Here is a 26,803-nt window from a genome sequence, read left to right as displayed (position 1 = left end):
AACAGTTAATAATATAATCGTCTGGGAGTCTATAAAAGTCTGCTCAGCCATAGTTGGATTTACTATTGTGGATTTGTATGAGATAATAAGGACTGGTATACACACAAACATGCACTGGTTTAAATAAATCAGGTTCTTAGAACCGATTTAAATATTTTGGTGGAAGTCTGTTTGTGGACACTCTCATTTTGGAATAAAAGTGGCTAAAGTTGAGTTAGCTAAAGTCACTTTTGACTTGGCCCACTATTATCCAAGAAACGAACTGTCCACCGAATTAACTGAATTGGTTCTAACTCACACCCTTTGTTATTAATGTGACTAAAATTGTTGCAAAAATGCCTTAGGCACCGAAACCTCTAAGAGGGTTCCCAGCTGTGGATCCCTGACAGAGATAGGTGCCTCCATGCAGCCCTGACTTAGGCACCTATCTCCGAGAGAGGGTCAGGGTCAGCCCACACCCCTGTTGTAGGCATCTCCCATTGACTAGCTTAGGTAGCTCCCCATCTTGTGTACTGGCTTTTGTGAATCATATTCATAGGCGCCTATATCTCTCCACACATTGTATATGGAGCCTAGGCCCTAACCCAAGCTATGTGGATTGCAGTGTGGTTCCTGTGATTTTCTAGGCACCTAAAAGTTCAGTAGCTTTGTGAATCTAAGACTGAAAGTCTGTGCAGCACCCAGCGCAATGGTGGCTAGATCTCTGTCACTGTGAGCCTGTGCAGCATCCGGCCTAACAGGGCCCTGATCTCAGGTTACGGCTTCTAGTAGCTACATAATATGAAAAATTAAAAAAAAAAACAATTAATCTTTCTTTTGCCATTTTTACATCACTGGAACTCCACTATTTTCCATGGAGTCCCTCCAGGCTTTCACCTGAGTAAATGAGATCAGAATGAGTAGATGTGTAAAACGAGACTGCATTTGTCTAACCAATTACTCTAATGATATTTATGAGAGTCCTACATACGTATTTTGTCAGGTCATCAAGGAGCCGGAAATCTCCACTGAGTCCCAGTGTCCTTCGTAGCTCATCTATCATTTTGGCTGTGTTCACCACCATGGAGAGTTTCACGTAGTTGTTAATCTTAACCACTGCGGCCTCAGCCCACTCAGACTTGCTGCCAGGTCCTCCCTCGCTCTCCTCCATGATTTTAAATTCCTTTCTGAGCACCTGTTCATCTATTAGCGGCTTTCCAAACTGACTCTCAATGTCACCAAGGCGGATGGAAAAATCTTTAAGGGTCTGATAGGTGCTTTGAAAATCGCCCGTGGCCGGGATGTAAATGTTTTTCTGCACTTCATCCAGGGAAAGAAGGGCTTTGTCTGGGAAATCACCCTTGGCAAGTTTAGCTTTCAGCTTCCACAGTTTCTGGAAGAACTGGCTTTCCTGGAGGGTATGAATTTTTCTAACCATGTTGTTGTGTTTAACAAGTGGGTTCGACTGCAGACCTTCACTTTTCTTCTCTCCACTTACGGAGTATTTCTTCACCAGTATCTGATCCTTAATGCTCTGTTTATCGTCATCAACACTTCGCTCCATGGCACCTACATCAACTAAACAGTGTGTGGATACAGATTTATTAATATGTAATTCATAGATTTCAAGGCCAGAAGGGATCGCCATAATTATCTAGTCTGACCATCTGTGTAACACAGGCCATAGAACTTCCCCAAAACAATCCTGCTAGAGCAGATCTTTTAGAAAAACATTTGCCCATTAAATGGCCATGACAACTAGATTGATAAACACTGGCCCCTTATTCCCAGCCAAAATTTGTCTCCCTTCAGTTCCCAGCCAGTGGTCTGGCTCTGTCTTTGTCTGGAGGGTAAAGACCCCTCTGCTCCCAGCTATTCCTTCCTTGTGTTGGTCCTTATAGACCAGGATCGCATTACCTCTTAACTTTCTCTTGGATAAGCCAAATAGGTTGAGCTCCCTCACTCTCTCACTGTGAGGCATGTTTTCCAAACCTCGAACCATTCTTGAAGCTCTTTTCTGAACCCTTTCATTTTGGCAACATCTTTTTGGAAATATGGACACCAGAACTGGACACAGAGTATCCAGTAATGGCCTCACCAGTGCCATATACAGAGCTAATATCGCCCTGCTCCTACTTTACATTCCCCTTCTCATAACCCGGGACTGTGTTTGCCCTCTTAGCCACAGAATCGCACTAGCAGCTCATGTTCAGCTGATTTCCATCAGGACCCCAACCCCTTTCTAGTGTTGCTGCTTTCCAGGATGCAATCCAGTGAGTGTGTAAGTAATTCCATTATTATGTACTACAGGAGAACAGAACAGGATGGTACCTTTTAGGATGTCCGTGATGCAGCCGCACAGACGCAGAAATGCTCGTCTTTCCTCTGTTTGTTTTTTCAGCTGCTCCAACTCCTTTCCCCTGACATCCAGCACTTCCTTTATATATTGAGAGAAAGATGGCTCTGAAGAAGAGATACACAGGATTTTTGAGACAACTGCTATGATATGGGGAAGCTGCCCTGGAGTTTAACTGATGCAGGAACAAATATCTGCCTGAGCCAGCAAAGAGCTTCAGACAATAGCACAGAGATGTAGGTGGAGCTTATTTTGAGGGCACAACTTGGAAGAAAACTTCTGTCCTTCAGCTTTTTACTAGTCATACAAAGATTTCTGCAAGCAACACGAAGTATTGAAGCTTCTGATGAAACCAGCATAAAGAGCCAAAACTGAATATTGTAAATGCTTAGAATTCAACTGCATTTATTAAAATAAATGGTACTTCAAATATTCAACTGCTATCAGATGTACATAAAGAAGAGAATGTTTTAATATTAAAAGTCAATCCATCACATTTAACACAATTGATTCCAATTAAAAAACCATATTTTAAGACTCTGCCTTTGAATATTATATTTACCATTAATAATTGGTTTTATGTTCCACAGAAGTGGTAATAATGTATTGTTTTGCATTTTATACTCATTTTTCTTTTCTGACTGTTACATAAAAAAATTAATATGTTGGGTGCCTTTTGGGGTCAGAAGTATGAAGCTGCACATTTACCAATGAGACACAGCATCTTGACAAATTCTTCTGTGTGTTGTAGAATGTCGGATAGCATGTTGAATGGGACGTCTCCGGAAAATACTCTGCGACCCACAAAGGAGAACAACTCAGATACCTTTGAAATCAGCAGTTGTGCATCTTTGCTAATTTTAATTTGACCTTTTTGCTTTGATTTTTCTGCAAAATACAAAAAATATAGTGAGATATTGGGGACGATTTCAGAACACATACTGGAGTTTTCTTCTTTGTTTTAACAATAAACTCAAGAAAATGTTAACTGTTTCTCACGTCCTTGACTTCATTGGGACCGTTCACCTGCATTAAGATAAGTCTTTGCATACTCAAATTTTTTTGAGTAGATCCAAATTTGAATATTTTTGAAATTTGTGGTGAATCAGAAAGTTGAAAAATATTGTTTTGATTTTGGGCATTTTAATGATCTTTTCAATTTTATTTTTATAAAATTGAAGGTAATTTCAAGACATACAGTTGTTTCAAACTGAAAAATTGAAACTTTTTTTTTCAAAAATGTCAAAACAAAACATTTCAATTTTTTCTTGTTTTCTTCCTCCACCAAAATAATTGGTGAAACAGACACAAATTTGTAAAATGTTGAGTTATTGCTCTATTTTTCTCTGAAAGAAAGTTGTGTCTGAAAAGTTTCAATCAGCTTTAGTCCTAAGTCCCTAAGGGCCAGATCTCCAAAGGCACCTACAGCTGGAGATAGATGACTAGGGGGATTTGGCACCCAGCCAACTCCTTTTCACTTAATTATGATCCCAATAAGCTGAACCCATCCTGAGGTCATCAGAACAAAATGTCCATACAGAAACTCACGGACAGCTGATATAATATCCCAGCCCATGGAGGAGTTGAGCAGCCCTATGAGAACGCCAGCTGTCTTCTTTTCAAACCGGTTAGCATTCGCTATCTGATTCAATTCTTCAGTCCACATCTTTTCAATGATAATAGATAGGATTTGTCCAAAGATTGGCTTGTTCGTCTTTGAAAATTTGCTAAGAATATCTCGCAACTCTGACTTCTGTAAGAAAGAATATTTTCTAACTACATGGGTAGAGATATTACACACACACACACACACACACACATCATCATCTCTCACATCTGCTGATGTTTTTGTACCCATGTGTAACATACTACTCATGTCTGTCACATGTCATAAGTAGAGCTAAAGGAATAATGGATTTTGCGTTTTAGGGGCTGACCTTAAAAAAAAAATTGAGTTTGATTTGGACTTTTTGTTTATTAAATTTCTCATTGAATTCAAAACTCAAAAAATAACATTTTGAATCAAATAATATGTTCCTGGTTGGCTCAAAGTTTATTTTTTTAAGGTACATGATTTGTTTTAAGTCAACTGAAACATTTTAGTCAACTTGACTAGACACTGTTTTTGAGGTTTTCATTTTGGTTTGGCTGTTTTAGGGGTGTTTTACACCTTTGTGTGCATGTGTGGTTTTTTTAATTGGCCAAATTTAAAAATAAAAAGTCGCAATGTTTTGAAAAAGTCAAAATGTTTCAACTTTTATAATTTTTTTCAGGTTGTTGTTTGTTTGTTTTTGTCCTAAACTACTTGTTGAATTCAATCCAAAATTGTGAATAGTTTTGGAGCTCCAAAAAATGCACATTTTGGCCAAAAAAATCTATTCATCCCCTCCCCCAAAATTGCCCAATTCTACTAACAACATCTATTAATCATTTAGTAACCTTTTAGAATCTATTTGTAAGTGTTCCCCTAAAGTGTACAATAAGTATGCACAAAGCCACCCAACATGGCAGAGTTGGGAACAGCGCTCAGGATTTCCTGGCTTCTGGACCCTTTGTTCAGTGAAGGTCAGGCAGCTCCTACACATGAGGAGAGAGAGATTCTGCTATACCTCGCTTTTTGTCAGACTTTCAATCCTCTGAACGATGTGTTGTGAAAAGCCATTTTCCAGTTCTGTGTCTTGGTACTTTCTAATAAAAGTCAAGTAGTGATCAAACAGGTGTTTATGGTTCACCTAGAACAAGGAAACATTTGTTATGCAACCATCTTTTGTACCCTCAGAAAAACCTTTCTTAAAGCACATGCAGAGTCAGATCCTCAGCTGGTGTAAATCAGCAGGGCCACATTGGAGTCACACCAACGTATACCAGCCGAGGAGCTGCCTATCATTATTTTGGTGTGTAAGACAGGGGTAACGTGGTAGTAAATCAGTCCCTTAAATATTATGGAGCTCATTCTCTCCTGGTTGGTGCTGTGGGACATCATTTGCTTCAGTTTCAAGTGGGGGTGAAATGACACCTGAACATGCCCCCTGATGGTAGCAATTTACATTCCTTTTGCACAGGTGGAAATGACGACACAGGTTGAAAAACCATGGGGAAGAAGGTCATAGATTCCAAGGCCAGAAGGGCCATTGTGATCATCTAGTCTGACCTTCTGTGTAACACAGGCTAGAGAATATCCCTGAATTAATTCCTGTTTGAACTAGAACAGATTTCTTACAAAAAACATCCAAACAATTTAAAAATTGCCAGTGATGGAGAATCCACCATGGTCCTTGGTAAATTGTTCCAGTGGTTAATTCCCCTCACTGTTAAAAATTTACCCATTATTTCCAGTCTGAATTTGTCTAGCTTCAGCTTCCAGCCATTGGATTGTGTTAGACCTTCCTCTGCTAGACCGAAGAGCCCATTATTGGGTATTTGTTCCTTGTGTATTGTGACAAAGTTCCTCCTCTGCCTTGGTGGGTTCTGCGCTTTCTGGCGGATTTGCTCGCCTCAGAGGTTCACAGCAGCCCTCAGTTTGGCTCCTTTTGTTAGTGGCACAAACCTGCTGTTCACTCAGCTAACCTCATCACTGGCCAGCATGGGGAAAAGGAGGAGAACAGTTCCCACAGTCTCTTCTGACCCACCTAATGGGTCGGGGGACAGGCCAGGGACCTTCCCCTCTGGAGGGACCCACAGTCCAGGTCACCTCCTCTTGTATCAAATAGGGAGTTAGGGGGGATGGGGGGAACCTGGGACCGCCCTCTACTCCGGGTTCCAGCCCAGGCCCCTGTGGATTGCAGCTGTCTATAGTGTGTCCTGTAACGGGGGAGCATTGCGGGGGGTAGATTTTTTGTTTTCAACCAACCAAAACAATTTAGTGAAATCAACACGAATTTGCAAAATTGTTCTGGTATCACTGCATCTGTTTTTTCAGTAAAAAAAATTTTTCACCACAAATGTTCCTCAACAATACTTTCAAGGATCTTCACAGCCAGTCCCCATTCTTCCCCTCACTTCGCATAATCCACCTTCCTCTAAATCGCTCCCTTAAAAACAACTGATGCTGTGATTGTCACCCATGGACAGGTAGCTGGTGCACTGTGACCGTTGCTTATTATTTCAGTAATAATAATCTCACAGCTCTCTTGTGCTTCCCCAACTCTCTGTGTCTCCATCCTGTTCTCTCTTGCCTTGTGCATAGATTTTAAGTTGTCTGATTTGTATCTGTGCAGCACCCTACACAAGGGGGCCCTGGCCTTCTCAGGAAAAGAGCTTGCCCAAGGTCTTTATTGTAATTAGTCAACTCACCTTTTTTATCCACTCTGCAAACAAAGATTTAATATGTTTTCGCCAGCCAAGTGTCCACTTATCACAAAACAGCCCAGCGGAAATGAGCTGCTGCCATTTCTAGGAACAGAACAAACCTATCAGTTGACTATTTTTTAAGAGGAATAAGAAATCAGTTTCAATGGTTTTCTGGACTCACATCAATGTCATGAAAAAAGGCATTTTCCTGATCATGTGGTTTGGGAAATAATTCCATGATCCATGATTTTGCTATATCCACAAATTCCTCAAGCCTGCTGGTCTGACTAAGGTCCTGAAACTCCTTGAAGATAAAAAAGGAGCAAGTTACAGAAGTAGCAAATCCTGCTTTTAATCTCCTTTATAGACATTAAATCAAACACTTGAAAAGAAAGCCACCAATTTCAAGACTGCATTTCAAGACTTGCTGTTATTCAATAGCCTAAATATGAGGTCACTGGAAAATTCAGCTGTTTAGAACTCATTAGCAAATGATAGAGAAATTATAGGTTTAAGTAGCTCTAGAAGCTACAGGAAAAAATAACTGAAACCAGGAATCAAATTGGGCCAAATTGAAGCAATTCAGTGAGCAAATAATTTTTTAGGGTTGCCATCTTGTGTTTCAGAATTTAAACTTCATTAAAAAATGAAGTAATTCTTCTAAGCTGTTAAGGGTGCTAACATAACCTCCAAATTGTGTGTGATTCATAGATTTAAAGGTCAAAAGGGACCACTGTCACCATCTGGTCTGATCTCCTGTAAACACAGGCCAGAGAACTTTCCCAAAATAAATTCCTGTTTGAATTAGAGTATTTAAAAAAAAATCCAATCTTGATTTAAAAATTGCTAGTGAGGGGGAGAATCCACCACAAACTTTGGTAAATTGATGTGACATCTGCCTGAGTCTTCAGATTGCTTAGGCCATGCTCCTCACTGTGGTATCAGAGCTCTCAGAACCTTTAGCATGCCATCCCAGTCACACAACCACTCTCAGGTGAAGGTCCTTGGGAACTGTCTCTATTGATGTTTCAGTGGAGTGTTAATACTGAAGCCTAATCATAATTGAAATGTCCACATTGTTAACTATTTCACTGTTGATCAAAACATCCAAGAGATGAGAGAGGGGGTCACATTGTGAAGCTCTCCACTATCTCCTGAGTTGCACCTCATTTTGGAGTCAGAAGTGCATGAATGGAATTTAGTTTATGGGTGAAACTTGGGGAAGGATCACTGCCCCCTACCCTGTTTTGCCCCAGTTTGATTTGTGTCTAAAAATTAAGTATGAAGAAAAAAACGGTTACTCACCTTCTCGTAACTGTTGTTTTTCGAGATGTGTTGCTCACGTCCATTCCAATCAGGTGTGCGCGCACCGCATACATGGTCGTCGGAAACTTTTTCCCTCAGCAGTTCCCATCGGAACTTGCTGGAGGATTCTCTGCTCCTTGAAGTCTTTAAACCATGATTTGAGGACTTCAGTAGCACAGACATACGTGAGAGGTTTTTTGCAGGAGTGATGGGTGAAATTCTGTGGCCTGTGTTGATCATAATGGTCCCTTCTGACCTTAATATCGATGAATCTATGAATCTATGAATTGGATTGGTTGGGGAGCCCCTTGGAGTGACACCTTCATGGCACTCAATATAAAACCCTGCCAACCCGACTCCACTTCAGTTCTTCCTTGCCGGCTACTCCGACACAGTGGGAGGAGGTTGGGTATTGGAATAGATGTGAACAACACATCTTGAAGAGCAACAGTTTTGAGAAGGTGAGTAAGAAGAAGCTGTGCAGGAACGATGGTTCTTCGAGATGTGTGTCCCTGTGGTTGCTCCATTCTAGGTGTCTGTGCATCCCTGCACCAGAGATCAGAGATTTCTCGCAGCAGTACTTGGTCGGGAGAAGGGCGCACACAGGAGTCGTCTTGTGCAGCCATCGTCACCTCCTGTAGCGCGCGCATCCCCGACCTGCCCCTCCGTTCCTTCTCTACCGCAGAGCTCGGTGGTGTGAACTCCCAAGTAGAGGGGACGAGGGTGAGTAGTAGAGCACCCACAGGGACACACGTCTCAAAGAACCATCGTTACTGCACAAGGTGAGTAAGACAAGGTTACTCACCTTGTGCAATAACTGAGGTTCTTCGAGACGTGTGTCCCTATGGGTGCTCCACTTTAGGTGTTCGTGCACCCCTGCGCTCATAATTGGAGACTTTTAGTAGCAGTGCCGGTTGGGTCGCATATGTGTGGTCCGTGTCTCGCGCTGCTGCAGGCAGTTAACCGACACTGTGCGACTAACCCCCACTCAGTTCCTTCTCTACTGAAGAGACTAATAAGGAAACTCTGAAGTAGAGGGGAGGAGGGAGGGTAGTGGAGCACTCACAGGGACACACATCTCAAAGAACCTCAGTTACTGCACAAGGTGAGTAACCTTCTGTTCTTCGAGTGCTGTCCCTGTGGGTGCTCCACTTTAGGTGACTTCAGAGCAGTGCCCTCCGATGGAAGGAGGGGCTTCGGAGTTGAAGTCATGACCTCCGATAGCAGAGAGCATCCAAAGGAGGTATCAGATGCTGCCTGTTGCTTTAAGGCATAGTGCTGTCTAAAGGTATGGGCTGAGGCCCAGTCAGCAACTCTACAAATGTCTGTGATAGGTACATTATGCAGGGAAGCCATGGAGGCTGATAAGGCTCTAGTGGGACGTGAGCGAATCCCCATGAGGGATTGGCAGTCACACTGATGATAGCAGGGTTTTGTGTGATTATGGATCTACATGGAAAGTCTTTGTTTAGAGATGGTGCTCCTTTTGGAGCATTCAGTGATGGGTAGAAACAGTCTGGGGGATTTATGGGATGGTTTAGTCCTGTCTATATAAGAAGCCAATGCCCTCCGAACATCAAATTATGGAGTGTGTAATGTGTTCTATCTGTGTGAGGTTTAGGGGTGTGGTCTGAGGGAGGCTTTATCCTCAAAGAAGACCATGTATGAGGGTTCCGCCATGAAAGCCCACAGTGCTCCCACATGTTTTTCATAGATACTAAGGTCAGAAGGGACCATTATGATCATCTAGTCTGACCTCCTGCACAACGCAGGCCACAGAATTTCACCCACCCACTCCTGCGAAAAACCTCTCACCTATCTCTGAGCTATTGAAGTCCTCAGATCATGGTTTAAAGACTTCAAGGAGCAGAGAATCCTCCAGCAAGTGACCTGTGCCCCATGCTACAGAGAAAGGCGAAAAACCTCCAGGGCCTCTTCCAATCTGCCCTGGAGGAAAATTCCTTCCCGACCCCAAATATGGCGATCAGCTAAACCCTGAGCATGTGGGCAAGATTCACCAGCCAGACATTATAGAAAAATTCTTTCCTGGGTAACTCAGATCCCACCCCATCTAACATCCCATCACAGGCCATTAGGCCTATTACTAAAACCATGTTATCCCATCATACCATCTCCTCCATAAACTTATCGAGTTTAATCTTAAAGCCAAGTAGATCTTTTGCCCCCACTGCTTCCCTTGGAAGGCTATTCCAAAACTTTACTCCTCTGATGGTTAGAAACCTTCATAGAATCATAGAATCATAGAATATCAGGGTTGGAAGGGACCCCTGAAGGTCATCTAGTCCAACCCCCTGCTCGAAGCAGGACCAATTCCCAGTTAAATCATCCCAGCCAGGGCTTTGTCAAGCCTGACCTTAAAAACTTCCAAGGAAGGAGATTCCACCACCTCCCTAGGCAACGCATTCCAGTGTTTCACCACCCTCTTAGTGAAAAAGTTTTTCCTAATATCCAATCTAAACCTCCCCCACTGCAACTTGAGACCATTACTCCTCGTTCTGTCATCTGCTACCATTGAGAACAGTCTAGAGCCATCATCTTTGGAACCCCCTTTCATGTAGTTGAAAGCAGCTATCAAATCCACCCTCATTCTTATCTTCTGCAGGCTAAACAATCCCAGCTCCCTCAGCCTTTCCTCATAAGTCATGTGTTCTAGACCCCTAATCATTTTTGTTGCCCTTCGCTGGACTCTCTCCAATTTATCCACATCCTTCTTGTAGTGTGGGGCCCAAAACTGGACACAGTACTCCAGATGAGGCCTCACCAATGTCGAATAGAGGGGGACGATCACGTCCCTCGATCTGCTCGCTATGCCCCTACTTATACATCCCAAAATGCCATTGGCCTTCTTGGCAACAAGGGCACACTGCTGACTCATATCCAGCTTCTCGTCCACTGTCACCCCTAGGTCCTTTTCCGCAGAACTGCTGCCTAGCCATTCGGTCCCTAGTCTGTAGCGGTGCATTGGATTCTTCCGTCCTAAGTGCAGGACCCTGCACTTATCCTTATTGAACCTCATCAGATTTCTTTTGGCCCAATCCTCCAATTTGTCTAGGTCCTTCTGTATCCTATCCCTCCCCTCCAGCGTATCTACCACTCCTCCCAGTTTAGTATCGTCCGCAAATTTGCTGAGAGTGCAATCCACACCATCCTCCAGATCATTTATGAAGATATTGAACAAAACCGGCCCCAGGACCGACCCCTGGGGCACTCCACTTGACACCGGCTGCCAACTAGACATGGAGCCATTGATCACTACCCGTTGAGCCCGACAATCTAGCCAGATTTCTACCCACCTTATAGTGCATTCATCCAGCCCATACTTCCTTAACTTGCTGACAAGAATACTGTGGGAGACCGTGTCAAAAGCTTTGCTAAAGTCAAGAAACAATACATCCACTGCTTTCCCTTCATCCACAGAACCAGTAATCTCATGATAAAAGGCGATTAGATTAGTCAGGCATGACCTTCCCTTGGTGAATCCATGCTGGCTGTTCCTGATCACTTTCCTCTCATGCAAGTACTTCAAGATTGATTCTTTGAGGACCTGCTCCATGATTTTTCCAGGGACTGAGGTGAGGCTGACTGGCCTGTAGTTCCCAGGATCCTCCTTCTTCCCTTTTTTAAAGATTGGCACTACATTAGCCTTTTTCCAGTCATCCGGGACTTCCCCGGTTCGCCACGAGTTTTCAAAGATAATGGCCAATGGCTCTGCAATCACAGCCGCCAATTCCTTCAGCACTCTCGGATGCAACTCGTCCGGCCCCATGGACTTGTGCACGTCCAGCTTTTCTAAATAGTCCCTAACCACCTCTATCTCCACAGAGGGCTTCGTCTAATTTCAAGTCTAAACTTCCTGATGGCCAGTTTATTTCCATTTGTTCTTGTGTCCACATTGGTACTGAGCTTAAATAATTCCTCTCCCTCTCTGGTATTTATCCCTCTGATATATTTATAGAGAGCAATCATATCTCCCCTCAACCTTCTTTTAGTTAGGCTAAACAAGCCAAGCTCCTTAAGTCTCCTTTCATAAGACAAGTTTTCCATTCCTCAGATCATCCTAGTAGCCCTTCTTTGTACCTGTTCCAGTTTGAATTCATCCTTCTTAAACATGGGAGACCAGAACTTAAACATGGGAGACCATGTCTGACAGATGTCATTGCCACAAGAAATGCTACTTTCGTAGAATGGTGTAGCAGTGATTATGTCGTCCTGGGTTCACATGGGGAAGAGGTGATGGTTCGAAGGACCAGGTTCAGGTCCCATGGTGTAGTAGGCTCACGTAGTTCAGGGTAGGCATTATTGAGTCCTCTGAGGAAACATTGGGTCAGTAGATGGGTAAAGACGGGATGGCAATCCACTTTGGGGTGGAATGTTGTGATGGTAGGTAGATGGACTTATTGAGCTCACGGATAGGTCTGACTATTTGAGTTCTAATAGGTAATGAAGTATAGAGGGTAATGTCCCTGGGATGGAAGTCATCCATTTTAGTTGGCACCAGGCCTTAACTCATCTCACCCTTCAGGGTGTATGGGCAACAGTTCATTTCTGTTCAACTGTGTAACTATATTTTGTACTGCCTCTGAACAGGTCAGTTCAGGTTCCATGAGCCATGGAGGAGCCACGCTCTGAGATGGAGTTTCTGTGGATGCAGGACACGGCCTCAATCCTGGGACAACGTGTGAGACAGAAGTGGGAGTGCGATTCATGGATGTATGGTCATGCTGAGGGGGTAAGGATACCGTGGTTTGGTGAGATCATCATGATAGTAGAATTACTGTGGACCATCCAGCATGATCTTGTGGATCACTCGGTTCAAGAGAGAAATCGGAGGGAAGGCATACAGAAGGGGAGCGTTCCACTTGAGGAGGAATGCATCGCATAACAACTGCACACCGAGACCTGCACCGGATCAAAAACGAAGGTGTTTGGTATTTTGTGCAGTTAATAAAAGATCTACTGTGGGGAACCCCCAGTGCTGAAATACATGCTGGAGTATTGTGTTGTCGAGCTCCCTTCGCGGTCCTGAGAAATTTGTCTGCTGAGGGTATCTGCTGTGGTGGTGTGGATATTGTGTCTGATGCACCATCGTCAGGGTTTTATGGCTTGCACGCAGAGTACTGTGAGTGTGCTCCCCTTGTCTGTATATATAATACATACAAGCTAAGGCTTCAAATAGCCTTGTCTGTGATGAGTGGCAGGAACTGGGAGCAAGAGTTGGGGACAGCTTGAAGTTCCAATAGGTTTATATGTCGAAGGGATTCCGCAGGGGACCAGTGGCCCTATATAGAATGTGGGTGCAGGTGTACTCCGCATCCCAGGAATGAGGCATTTGTGGTCTGAATGAAGGATGCCCCCGTGCATACGATGGTCGGTTTTGCCCACCAGAGAAGGGGGTCCTTTATTTTGCCCGATATCGTGGGGTGCTTGTTTATGCTGTGCCTGTGTGGAACAAAGTTGATACGTAGCCTTCCTTGTAGACAACGGATGTTTAATCTGGTGTGTCTGACAGCAAATGTGGTGGCTGCCGTGTGGTTAAGGAGTTGGAGGAAAGTCCTGGCAGATACCTGTGGGCTATTTCATGCAGTGGGTATGAGGCTGGTGAGAGTGAGAGAACGTTGTCTTGGTAGTGAGGCCATAGCCTTGATAGAGTTGAGGTGGGCCCCAATGAAGTCCAGCTCTTGCACTGTTGTGAGAGTGGGCTGGCCAGTATTTATTAGGAAGCCCAGATTCATGAAGAGGGTTACCACCTCTTCGGTGGCTTGCAATGCTGTCTGCTGGGTTGACACTTTTATCAGGCAGTTGCTTATAGTGTATAGTATGACCATTTTGAATCATTGTGTTTCTGACAAACTTGTTGAATTATTGGAGGTCGAACATTGGTCTCCAACCACCGGAGTTCTTGTTAGGGGAAGTTGATGGTTGGGATGCAGCAACTTGAGAAGTAGATTGTTGTCCCCTCAGGGCCTGTGTCTGCGACCCTGTGAATCAAATCACCACTGTTGTTGTGAATACATTGGTGGGTGGTATCATTGGGATGTAAAGTAATTCCTCTGTTTCCTCTTCGGTTTGGGGTTATAGGTTCCCAAGGATCGGAGAGTCGCTCGTGAGTGAATGGAGTGAGTCGCCTGTCTTTTTGGCGAATAATTTGGGCTGGCAAGTCTTTCACCGTGAATTGCACCTCTTCGGGGAAGCCAGAAAGATAGAGCCATGAGGCACTTCTCATTACAACCACCGTCGACACAGATGTTGCAGCCCTGTCCTCAGAATCAAGTGCTGTGAATTGTTCTCCCTTGTCCTTGGCAATAAAATTAATCAATTCGGACATTTTTGTGTAGTTTGTATAGTTGTATTTTGTTAGTAATGTCACATAGTTGGCTTTGCGGAGGTGAGGGGTAGCCAAGGAGTAAGCCTTATTGCCAAAGCTGATCAAGTCTTTTCCAGTCCTTATCATGAGTTGTGTTTCAGGGCTGTTGTTGCATGCCACCTCACTGGACTGTGTCTATCACTAAGAAATTAGGCACTGGATGCGAAGTCCACACCCTTTGTTGGTATACACCTCCTGTTGGACCTCCCGACAGCTGGAAGGGCAGCTGCAGGGGTCCACAGAATGACCCCTACAGAGTCCATCAGTGCCTCATTCATGTGAAGGGCAACTTTTTTTTTTTTAACAAAACGGATGTATGCAAAAAATCCACTAGCCCATGCTGTATCATGGGGACCTCCTCAAGGGAGATGTCCAGAGAGGGCCACTCTCTCAAATAAGCAATGGAACAGTTTGAAATCATCCCCTATATTGGGGGGGAGGCATAAAAGTGTCCTCTGTGGACAATGATGGCAAGTGGGTAGGTGATGTCCTCTGCAGGGGCGGAGATGTTCCTCCTCTTTCCCCAGTACCACTGAGGATATTGGTACAGAAGTGGTTGGGAATTACTGTGTGCTGGGTCTGGCCATGGCGGGCAGTCCCCCCTTGTGTGGGGCATATGACCCATGGAGGCCAGTATGCACATTGGGATGGGAGCAGCATAGAGGGTCCCCATACCACTGTAAGTACCCGGAGACAGCATAATATGCCCCAGGAGAGACTCCTGGGTTGACTGACTCCTGATGGATAGGAACCGAGGGGGGAATACTCCCTGTTCTTCCTCATCTTCCTCCTTCAAATAAGGAGCGAGACAGCGAGTGATGCTGGGGACGCAGGGAGACTTGGTGCCGAGGGTCTCATGCTCGTATCGGTACCGCGAATAGAGGGATCAGGGGCAGAGCCAAATACCAGAACCCTCTGTCTGAGGAACTGCTGATGTGCTGGTTTGACTGGCCCCTGGGGCTGCCTCCTTGTCAGAGCCAGGGCTGCAGAGGAGAAGGTGGTGCTGCGTGTTGGGTGCACCTTTGAAGACGCTGCCTTTTGTAGCGGTGCAGAGGCACAGGGTTTCGGTTTCCCCTTAGTGCCTGTGTCGGAGCCGGCTCTTGCAGCGTCTCTGGCTCTAGCGGTGCCGGGGTTTTCCACCACCACGGCTCCCGGCGCTGACAGCATAGCTGGTGCCAGCACTGGATGCCTGCCTGTGGAGCGACTGTGGATTGCGGCATGGAGGCACGGGGCTCCGAAGTCTCTGTCTGCAGCAGCGCCGGAGCTCCCAGCCACCGAAGCGCCAGACGCTGACAGCACAGCCGGTGCTATTATTATCCACGGGACGGCTGTGGGGTTTTTTTTATTATTATTATTTCTGCGGTGAGGACCCAGGTGCTTCCTCGAGTGACGCCCGGCAGGGCACTCCAATGTGGGGCTGGAGAAAGCACTTCTGTACAAAGCTGCCGCTGGCAAAGTGAGGGGCAGCGGGGTGGGGGGTGTCTCAAGCCTCATGCCCTGACGCAGGTCAGAGAGACCTCTCCACGCCCTGGCTTTCTGTGAGCCTGAGGCAACGCAACACTTCGTTACTGCCTGTGTTGGAGGCACTAACAGGCAGGCAGCAAACACAGCTGTGGCTCACGAAAGCTTCTGCTCAAATCAATTGGTTAGTCTCTAAGGTGCCACAAGCACTCCTGTTCTTTTTGCGAATACAGACTAACACGGCTGCTACTCTGAAACCTGTCAGGGACAGGCACTCCGAGCCTAGAGGCAAGGCGCTGAGAGCCCAGGAAACCGGGCATTCCCATTGGGGGGCTAGGGGGGCTTTCACCCTCAAAACGGCTCTTTTTCTGAAGTTCCTGGCCATGAGGTTTCTTTTTTTTTTCCAACAAGGAAAAGAGGAAAAGGAAACAAGCTAAGTAGCTGCTAATAAGGAAACTAAGTAAGTGACCGTAACTAATTAACTACAAAGTAGCGAGGCGCTGCTGATTGCTCCGACTTGTAGCCAAGGGCGGTAGAGAAGGAACTGAGTAGGGGTTGGTCGCACAGCGTCGGTTAACTGCCTGCAGCAGCGCAGGGAGGCAGGGACCATGCATGTGCGACCCAACCGGCACTGCTACTAAAAGTCTCCGACTGTGAGTGCAGGGGCACACAAACACCTAAAGTGGAGCACCCACAGGGACAGCACTCTAGGAAGAACTTCTTCGAGTGAAAAGAAAAGGAGGACTTGTGGCACTTTAGAGACTAACCAATTTATTTGAGCATAAGCTTTCATGAGCTACAGTGAGAGAATAAAAATGTGTACTCCTTGGAGGGGACAAAGTATTTCCTCTCTACTCCCCTGGCGGTGGGTGGGATGGAGGCTGGAGTCTGCCACAGGGTTTTGTTATTGTTTTGTATGGTTTTTATACTGGGTAACACTACCCTGGAAGGACCCTCTAGGGTGAGAATATTGACCATTGGGTCCTCAGATTCAGCCACTTCCTCCACCTGAAGACCAATGTTCCGGTCGATGCGGTGGAGCAGGTCCTGACGTGCCCTATGGTCAATGGATGGAGGACCTGAGGCTGAAGCCTCTGCGACTACCTCATCAGGCAATGATGATGAAGAGGCCAGTGGGGGTACCGGGTCCTCCTGGTCCTGCAACTGCTCGGGAAGGTCCTGTGCTGAACTAGGGTCCTCCACTGGCCCGACGCAATCTGATGTGTCCTGGGGTCATGGGTGGTTCTGGAGCTGGCTCTGCCAAGTCCTCTGAAGTGTGAGGGGGCAGCCTGCAGAGGGTTGCTTCTGCAGACCGAGGAGCAGGCCTGATCACTGAGGACTGGGAGGGAGGGTGACTGGAGGCCACCAACCTGGAGGCTCTAGAGGGGGTACCCTGGGCCTGACGGTAAGCCCAGGGGGTCCAGAAGGGCCACTGTACGGGGAGGCAGCCACTGTTGGTGCTAGGCCGCTGTCACTTCTGAACGGCGCCTACTCGAGCGATGTCTACTGTGCCTAGAGCAAGCAGAGTCATCCTCCAAGTCTGAGGATCCCGAGGGCGATGACCTCAGCGGCACAGATGATCCTTGCACAGGGGATCAGTGCCGTGAGGAAGGTGGCGGGGATTGGTGCCTCGATGATCGAGTTGGTGTCAACCATGACCAGTGCCGTGTATCTGGTACCCGTGAATGGGTGTTGCGCCTCCGTGCCAGTTCTGTGAAGAAGACCTGGATCAGTGCCAACCTTCCAGTACTGGGAAAATGGAGCGACATTCCTTCAGTGCCGGGCGCTCACATGCCAGTGTCGCGGTGACGGAAACCGGGACCGGTGCCGGGCTCGGTGCCGGTCCGGTATAAGGGAGCGCCACATCATTGTGGGCTTACTTCTCAACTGAACGAACCTAGGGGGTGCTGGAGGCTTTTCTCTAACGGCCGGGGGCTGAGGCTCGGTGATCTCTATGAGGTCGTTAGCTGCCTCAAAAGTGTCCGGGGTGGAGGGGGGCTCCAACATCTCCACCAGGCACTCCCCCGCTGGAGAGTCACTAAGAGCTGGACTAAATGGTGCCTGCTGGGGTGCCGGAGTCAACAGCCTGAGTCTCTGCTGCTTGGGCGCAGAGTCCTTTCTCTGGTGCAGCAAGGTATCTCCCAATGGTCTTGTAGCTCTCTGGGGAGAGTGCCCTCTCTCCACCTTCTTGTGGTGCTTTAGAGACACCGGGCATGTGGAGCGGTGCTGGGGTGCTGCTCCATGCTGCGGTGCCAGTGATCCTTGGTGCTGAGGGTCTCTAGCTCAAAAGTCTTTCCTCGGCACCGTTTCTTGGACTGACGCCGGAGTGCTCCGCATCGAGTTCACTCCCAGGCCCTGGTGGTCAGGTGCCGCTGGACGAAGAGCAGCTTCCGTCAGCAATTGTTTACGCCTGAAGTCATGCTCCTTCCTGGTCCTAGGTTTGAAAGCCTTACAGATCCTGCAGCGCTCTGACTGATGCACCTCCCCAAGACACCTCAGGCATGAGTCGTGGGGGTTGCTATTAGGCATAGGCTTCCAGCATACACCGGAAGGCTTGAAACCTGGGGCTGTCAGCATGCTTCGAAGCCCAGGGCGGGTGAGGGGATGTGGACCATCCCGCCCACCAATGTCTCTACTAAGAACGAACTAACTGTTAAGCTAAGGGAGACTTACAATCAGCAAGCGAGACACTGTTCCAATGTCACCATGGACGGTAAGAAGGAACTGAAGGAGGGTTGGGCCAGCAGGGTCATATATTGAGCACCATCAAGGCGCCACTCAAGGGGGCTTCCCAGCCGACCCGACGGGAGCTGCTGGAAAAAATTTCTGACGACCATGCGTGTGATGCACGCACACCTGTTTGGAATTGATGTGAACAAGCACTGGAAGAAGAATAAAAAGTGCTTCAGATCTGGATTCAATGTTGAAGACAAACTACCCAAACATTTTTCAGAACCAGATGAGTTAAGTCGGGTGCCAGGACTGGGCATGTGCAATGTGTTATGCCTCTTGCCTTCCAGCAACTGATTTGTGAGCATCAGAGCCAGAGGTTCTAATGCTCCAGTCTGGTTGAGACGTGTTCAGTGCAAGTCCAGAAATGGGTAATACCAGAGGTTGCTTTAAACAAGCAAGCCCCTGTTCCTTAGGGGTAGTGAATGAGCTCTTGAGAGTGTGTTTGTCTGTCTGCTTGCTGATTTGTTTTCAGTTTGCAAAATCTAATAAGGGACAGTGTGCTGTGACAGAAGCAGTGCCAATGATTGCAGCTGAACCTTGATTAAGGGGCAGGGCTTCCCTCATCAACAGTTCTATAAAGGCAGCCAACTGGCCAGCCAAAGGCACAGGAGCCAGAAAACAGAGCTAACACCAGAGAAGTTTGGGGAAGTGAAGGGCAGAGGCAGACAGTAACAGAAGATGGGAGAGTAAGGAAGAAGAGAAGAGGCTCAGGTGATCTTCAGTGGGATTTTACCTGTCCCTAGAGGAGGAGAGAGAAGACGAGACAAGATTATGATGATCATCAGAAGGCTCAGGCAGTGGCAGGACTGGCTCTAGGCACCAGCAAAGCAAGCACGTGCTTGGGGCGGCACAATTCCAGGGGCAGCATTCTGGCCATTTTTTTTTTTTTTGCTTGGGCAGTTGCACTCTCGGAGCTGGGGTGGCAAATTTTTTGCTTGGGGAGGCAAAAAACCTAGAGCCGGCCCTGGGCAGTGGTGCTATCAGGAGAGCTTTGGGACGTTTGACCACTGGGACACATTCATGGACAGAAGACTATTCTCATGGGATGGATTCCACTTGAGTAGGGAGGGAAATAGACTTCTAGGATGGAGGCTGGCACAACTGATTACAAGAGCTTTAAACTAGAAATGCAGGGGAGACAGTTGGGAGATGCTCATGGAATCACCACTCCTGATTTTAACACTGAGCGGGAAGAAAATCAAGTAAAAGAGGATACAGCAATGGAGAAAGGAACAACAGAGTATAGGATAAAAATGGACAAGAAAAGATGGTGCCGATGACAGTGACAATAACAGTCAGGTAGGTGATACTGGCAGTCAAATGACTGTAACTATTCAGATGAGGAATCTGGGTAAAGCCAAGGAGAAGCAACTTACATGTCTATACTCCAATGCAAAGAGCCTGGGTAACAAAAATGGAGGAACTGGAACTACAGTGCAGGAAGCGAAACCAAATATTATCGGAGTGTAAGCAGAGTCAGGATGAGCTCCCCCCTGACATCTGGTGGTGAGGTGTGGCAAGTTGTGGAAAAGAACTTCAGAGGCTGATCTCATTTGCATAGGCACACCCACGCCGCCTAGAATGAGGCCATAGCTGCCCAAATGGTCACTTTGGCTGCTGTGGGATCCCCAGTGTCTCTGTTACTGGGGCAGGAAGAATAAATTGTTATTACCCTGATTATGGGAATCAAGGACAGTGGAACTGTACTTAGTCTTTTGTTATGATGGAGGGACTCACCATCAACTAAGCAGCACTCGCTAGGTAAGGGACATGGGTTCCAAAACTCTGTGAATTGAGAGAGGTTTGAGATAGGTATTAGTACCTGATGGTGTGGGTGCCTTTGTGAGGGCCTGAAACACCAATTGCACCTCTGTCTCTGTGGAATGTCAGAGCTAATTTTGGGTCTATTAAGAATCTTGCTACAGGTACTGTGCTGAATTCACTTTGGCCTTATGGTGTACCAGCACTAAGGCTCCCACTATTATGAGCTGAAATCACTGAGCACTGTGTCGAGTAGTGGGGAGCCTGAAGATTTAGAGTGCAGTGGTGCTGTTTGTGGATAGGCTGGCAGAGCGTTCGTGAGATGGTGACGGGGGCGGAGCCCTGTGGGGCAGTCGGCTTCAGGCCACGTGAGGTGCCCCTTACCTCTTCCCCCCCCACCCCAGGCACATTTTTACCCAGACTGGGGAGTAACACTCTGCAGATGAACTTTTGAACTCTGGGGCTGGACTTTTTGGACTTTAGGTGATTTGTGGATTGCTGGACTCAAGAGACGTTTGGGTTGTGGGACTCAAGAACCCGAGGAAAAGGACATGGCCCAATTTATTGGGGTGGGTCTTTGCTCATGGTTTGGTTAGTAAACACTAGTTGTGGTGTTTCCCCAGTTTAATGCTGATGTCGTTTACCTCATGTTATTAAAGATTCTCTGCTACACCGAGACTCTGTGCTTGCGAGAGGGGAAGTATTGCCTCTTTGAAGTGCCCAGGGGGTGTGTAAGATTTTTCCAGGTCACTGGGTGGGGGCTCGAGCCAGTTTTGCATTTGCTTTCGTGAGAGGGAACCCCTGTGTACTGAACCCGGCCCTTGCTGCTATCAACTTGGCCTGGCAGAAGGGTTACAGGAATAATGAAAACATTATTGGAATAATTGGTGGAAATGATGGAAATTGGTGGAATAACTGGAGTACAGGTATAGAAATTGATGGAATAACTGGAGTACAGGTATAGAAATTGGTGGAATAACTGGAGTACAGGTATAGAAGGGTATGTGTTGTTCAGGAAAGACAGTAATAAACGTACAGGTGGTGGAACAGCATTGCATGTGAATGACAAGGCAGACTGTAAAGAAACTGGAAATCATTGCATGGATAAAACAGAATCTGTTTGGGTCAAATCAGTTTGGGGAAGAAAGGTAACAGAGGCTCCACTGGGATAGTGCTTGGGGTCTGCTATAGAACCTTAGGATCCGATCTGGATCTGGATTGAGACCTTTTTAATAGTTGTAATTAAATAAATGCTACTGAGCATTGTTTGATTATGGGAGGCTTTAATTTCCAGATGAAGGACAAGTGCCACTAATAATGGTGATAGCTGACAGATTTCATCACCAAATAGTCACGAATGCAACAAGAGGGGATGCCATTTTAGATTTAGTATTGGTAAGTAGTGAGGATCTCATACTGCTGGTTGTAGGGGATACCCCTTTTTCGAGAGATCATGAACTAAACTAAGCTTAAACTAAACGAAGGATAAACAAAAATACGTCTGCAACTAGAGTCCTTGATTTCAAAAGGGAAAACCTTAAAAAACTAAGGGAATTAGAGAACATAAGAATGGCCATACTGGGTCAGACCAAAGGTCCATCTAGCCCAGAATCCTGTCTTCTGACAGTGGCCAATGCCAAGTGCCCCAGAGGGAATGAACAGAACAGGTAATCGTCAAGTGATCCATCCCCTATCGCTCATTCCCAGCTTTTGGCAAACAGAGGCTATGGACACCATCCCTGCCCATCCTGGGGAAGTGGATTGGACTGAAGAACTCAAGGATCTGAATGTAGAGGAGGCCTGGAATAAGTTTCTGCAACTTTGACTTAAAGTAATTGAAGTCTACATCCCAAGGAAAGGGGGGAAATCATAGGAAATGTAACAGACCACACTGGATGAACAAGCATCTTAAACAGGTTAAGAGAAAGAAGAAAGCCTATAAGGAATGGAAAGCAGAAAGCCTACAAGGAAAGCTACCTCTTGGAAATCAGAAAGGGAAGAAATGAAAACTGCCAAAAGCCAAGCAGAATTGGACCTGACAAAGGAAAAGAAAAAAATTCTTTAACCATATAAATAAAAAGAAAACAAGGAAAGGAGAAGTGGGACTGAAATTGCAAGCCCAATGGCAAGGATTTTTAATGAATCCATACACTCAGGGGTCGTATCCAATGACTGGAGAACTGTATTTTCTGTTCTCCAGTCACTGGGTACGACCCCTGGGTTTATGGATTCATTAAAAATCCTTGCTATTGGGCTTGCAATTTCATGTGCCGGTTTCTTCAATAGTCTTGGATGGAGATTATCTGGGGCCTCAAAATTTGGACACATTAAACTGTCTGAGTTTGGCTTCCACCTCGGATGTGGTAATTTCTACTTCCAAATTCTCATTCCCATTAGCTACCCTGCCACTGTCCCCAAGGCCCTCATTACACTTACTAAAAATGGAGGCAAAGTATTTGTTTAGCTCTTGGGCCATACCTACATTATCTTTAATCCCCACCCCACCCTCAGTGTTTAGCAGTCCATCATTTACTACAGTAGCTTTCATTGTGTTCAGTGCACTGTACTAAATGGTGGAGGGATTTGTTGGAACAGGTTGGCAGAGCTGCCTGATCTCTAGATGACGTAAATCAGCCATAGCTCCACTGCAGGCAATGGGGCCAGATCCCCAGCTGGTGTCAATGGTCTGTAGTTCCACTGGAGTCAATGGAAGTTGTGGCAATTTACACCAGAGGAGGACCTGGCCCACTGAGGGCACACTCGGAAATTGTGTAACAAGATTCCACCATTGCTACCACTGGTTCACCCTGGTGTAGACAAGACTCTGGAGGTTTCTGACATGTTTGCAAGGCTTTCAGTTAGCCTACTCTGAGCAGTTCTTTTGAGAAGGCTTATGAGGGTTCTCTGCCAGGTCACATGTAACACCTCGGTGACAATTCATGGTTTCACTAATGGACGTTTTTGGCACAGCAAAGTTCATGGCTGCTAACGAGGGTATGAGCGTCCTGAAAGAAACCTTGGAACATTTACAGAAAAATCCTCATAAATAGCTTGAAATGTTCATTTTACCCTTTTGGTTTGCAGTAGATCTGCTGTTCCAGAGAACAATTCCAAAATCTGCAGTAACATCATCATTGGGCTGAATGGTATTTTCTTTGGGTGTTTCAAGCAATTGTTGACCAAAGTGAATATTAAATTAAGACACTGCAGAACATCCTCCAACTCCTTTGGCTGCAGAGCATCCTCTGCATTTCCTGACTGACGTCTGTGGATACAGCAAGGGAAATAGCATTGAAAACTTGGCTCTTCAATAATTTGTGGCATTTTAACTTTAAAATATTTCAAAGCAAGCAAAATATGGGACTATTAGCATATTAGCCAAGCACTGCACAGACACACAGTGACAAAGATCAGGGCCTCCTCGCTCCAGGAGCTGAACAGACACACTGTGACTAAGATCAGGGCCCTGACACACAGGGTGTTGCACAGACATACAGCGAGAGACAGTTCCTGCCTTAAAGAACTCACTGTCTAAACAGACAAAGGAAGAATTATTATCCACAGGTTACAGATGGGGAGGTGGGGCCCAGAGAGACTAAGTGACTTGCCCAAATCACTCAAGAGTCTATTGCAGAGATGGGAACTGACCCCAGACCTCCTGAGTCCTAGGCCTCGTCTACACTGCAGATTTGCCCCTGTTCTAACCATCAGTGGTCAAAAGCCTCACAGCTGACAAGAACCTGGGCCAGTGCCTTAGCCACACAGCTTTCTGTCTCCTCTGAGCGGTAAACTACCCTGAACAGAGCCTGATTCTCCATTGCCATGGACCTGGTGGAGTTGTGTAGCATGGCTGTCAGATTCGGCTCTTCTGACCTGGTAGGATTGACACCTACCTGGCACAGGTGTAAACAACAAGGCACAAGGCAGGGGAGAATTAAATCCAATGTGTGAATATTGGCGGGTTCTTAGTTTTCAACAGCAGAAACTACACAGGAAATCTAACAGAGCTTAGACACGATATTTAACCAGTCGGCTGGCTCTGTGATCAATGTGGACAAGGAGCAGCTGTGTTAAGCATTATGCCAGCTAATCGTGAAATCCCACTGGGCCCAAGCTTTAACTGGAACTAGTTGGCATGACACTGAAGGTGACTTGCCTTAGGGTAAAATTTCCAAAAGTGCCTAAATGACTGAGGATACTGAAGTCGCACTTTCAAAAGTGATGCAGGCTCAGACCCTCAAAGGTATCTCAGAGCCTAGAGATGCAGATGGGCACCTAGTGGAGTTTCAAAAGCAGCATCTGGACACCTGACTCCCATCGAAATCTTCCCTGATCGCGAGGAGAGCAGGGAGGATAAACCCATTAAAGACTGTGAGGTGCCCAGATATTAAGGCAGTGGAGACCAGATAAATACCTGGGACAGACAGAGGTCAGTTGGGGTCAGAGGTAACTCAGTGCCTCTCTGTGAGGGCCCAATGTGAGTCATTCAGGGCCAAGTTAAGCACGAAGTTACACACAGCTCCAAACAGCCTTGATCCTCTGCTCCAACTAGGGAGTGCTCAGAGTATTACAGGCAGGGGCCAGCAAGTGCTACGCATTATGGGATGTCTCAGGTCACACCTCGTAGCAGTGTAGGACCACATTCAGACACGAGGAAGCAGAGGGCTGTCAGGATCAGACCCTGGCCCTGCCTGAATCCCCACCTCCTGGCCCCATTCTTCTCCAGCGGTGGGCGCTCCTCACATGGATCTGTGGATCAAAGTTCTGTTGGCCCCCAGGGACACCTGCACGCCCAGTACCAGGTCTAAAATTCGTATGGAGTTGCAACTAATTAGCCCCTGGAGCAGTCCTGGGAACTTCTAAGTGCTGGGGCCTTTCAGGAAATTGCCCACTAGGCCACACCTGCTCCATGGTGTTATCTGGGCAGCAGGGCACCATGACCTCCTCCTGCTTCCCTCCGTGATGGTGGTGGCTCCTTTCTGTTTCTTCACTACCTTGTTGAGAAGTCTCAGTGTAGACTACTCACCTAGCACCAAGCCAAATCTTTGTCCTTCTGGCCATGTCCTCCAAAACTGGATTGACATCATTTTCCTGAAAGGACAGAAAGAGTGCACAACATGGAAATGGGTCAACTTTAGAGCTCATCAAAAATTACATTTCTTTTCCACAGAGGACTTCAACTTTTTGTCCAAAGAAAGAAAAAACCAAAACAGTTTTGATTTTTGGATATTTGTTTCTTCTATGAAGAATCAAAATTTTTACACTAAAAGCATAAAAACACAAAACAAAGTTTTGTTGAAAACCCAAACTTTCTTGAAAAGCAGTTTTGACAGAAAATTTTCAGTGAGCCCTAGTCACCTTTATCCTCCCAGACTTTGCAGGTCCTGCACCCCGCATGGCTAAGCCACACCTAAGGATCACACTCTCCATGCCCAAATATTTACCATGTGTCCTGATCCAGCTCCCACTGAAACCAATGGACAAATTCTCATTACACTGGTGTGACAGCACCTCTAGACTTAAAGCTGATTAAGTTCAAGGGTGGGGATTGAGCCCAATGCTATTCAGTTAGACAAGCTGTGGTGGAAAGGCTTGGGTTGGGAAACAAGCAACGAAACCGAAGCAAAGCATCTTGCCAAGGCCTTGCAGAAAATTACTAGGGCTGCTCAAAAGTTTTCCTTCAGCATTTTTTTCCAATAGAAAATTGGGTTTTTGACTAAATGAAATTTTCACCAAAGGTGTCTGCTTTTATGAAAATATTCCAATTTTTTGTAAAAATCAACACACACAAAATCGGTTGTGCGGTGTACCCTCTAATTTTTCCCATGCATGTGCAGAATGAATTTTGTTATGTGCACCAATATGAAGATGATGTGTGACACAACATTGGTGTGTGACACAACACCCCCATATTGGTGCACATGACAAAATTCATGTGATGGGATGGAACTGAGAGGTAAGGAGTGCGGGAGGGGGCTCAGAGCTGGGGCAACGGGTGCATGGGGGAGAGGTCTCTGGCTGGGTGTGCAGGCTTTGGGGTGGGGCTGGGGATAAGGAGTTTGGGGTGTGAGAGGGAGCTCAGGGCTGGGGCAATGGGTTGGGGTGAGGGCTCCAGATGGGGGTGAGGGTTCTGGGGTGGGTCTGGGGATGAGGGGCTCAGGGCTGGGGCAGAGGGTTGTGATGCGGCAGGGGTGCAGCTCTGAGGTGGGGCTGGGGATGAGGGGTTTTGGGTGCAGGCTTCCCCAGAACTATGGCAGAGAGAGAGAGAGAGAGCTCCCCGCAGCTCTCTCTCCCTGCAGCAGCACCTGGGCTGGGGTGGAGAGGCACCTCTCCCCTGGCTGCAGCAGGTTCGGGGCTGAGGGAGAGGGATCTGTAACCCTGAGTGCTTGTGCAGAGCTTAATAGACTGCTGCGTGGCCGCACAGCTTAGAGGGAACATAGGATTTTGGCTCCCTTTTTTTTTTTTTTGTTAAGTGTTTGGCTATTTTTGGCTGAAAAATTTTGGGGGCTCAGTTGCTGATTTCTGGAGGGAAA

The 26,803-nt window shown here is 46.5% G+C and overlaps 1 protein-coding gene across 1 annotated transcript in view; it reads right to left on the bottom strand.

Annotated features, from left to right (window-relative positions):
• LOC144266048 (E3 ubiquitin-protein ligase rnf213-alpha-like) overlaps positions 1 to 26,803 on the bottom strand; it is a 181,922-nt gene that overhangs the window by 93,731 nt on the left and 61,388 nt on the right. Inside the window, exons 16-24 of the mRNA XM_077819190.1 lie at positions 25,297 to 25,361; positions 23,340 to 23,535; positions 6,807 to 6,929; positions 6,629 to 6,727; positions 4,945 to 5,067; positions 3,884 to 4,088; positions 3,044 to 3,223; positions 2,311 to 2,442; positions 971 to 1,557 (exon numbers count right to left, since the gene is read on the bottom strand). Coding sequence (XP_077675316.1) covers positions 971 to 1,557; positions 2,311 to 2,442; positions 3,044 to 3,223; positions 3,884 to 4,088; positions 4,945 to 5,067; positions 6,629 to 6,727; positions 6,807 to 6,929; positions 23,340 to 23,535; positions 25,297 to 25,361 — 1,710 coding nt within the window. The remainder of the gene's footprint in view (positions 1 to 970; positions 1,558 to 2,310; positions 2,443 to 3,043; positions 3,224 to 3,883; positions 4,089 to 4,944; positions 5,068 to 6,628; positions 6,728 to 6,806; positions 6,930 to 23,339; positions 23,536 to 25,296; positions 25,362 to 26,803) is intronic.

Source organism: Eretmochelys imbricata, chromosome 6 (genome assembly GCF_965152235.1).
Source record: "Eretmochelys imbricata isolate rEreImb1 chromosome 6, rEreImb1.hap1, whole genome shotgun sequence".
In the NCBI taxonomy this organism is placed as follows: domain Eukaryota; kingdom Metazoa; phylum Chordata; order Testudines; family Cheloniidae; genus Eretmochelys; species Eretmochelys imbricata.
The sequence above is the reverse complement of the archived record's forward strand: the minus strand, read 5'-3'. Positions and strand labels throughout refer to the sequence as shown.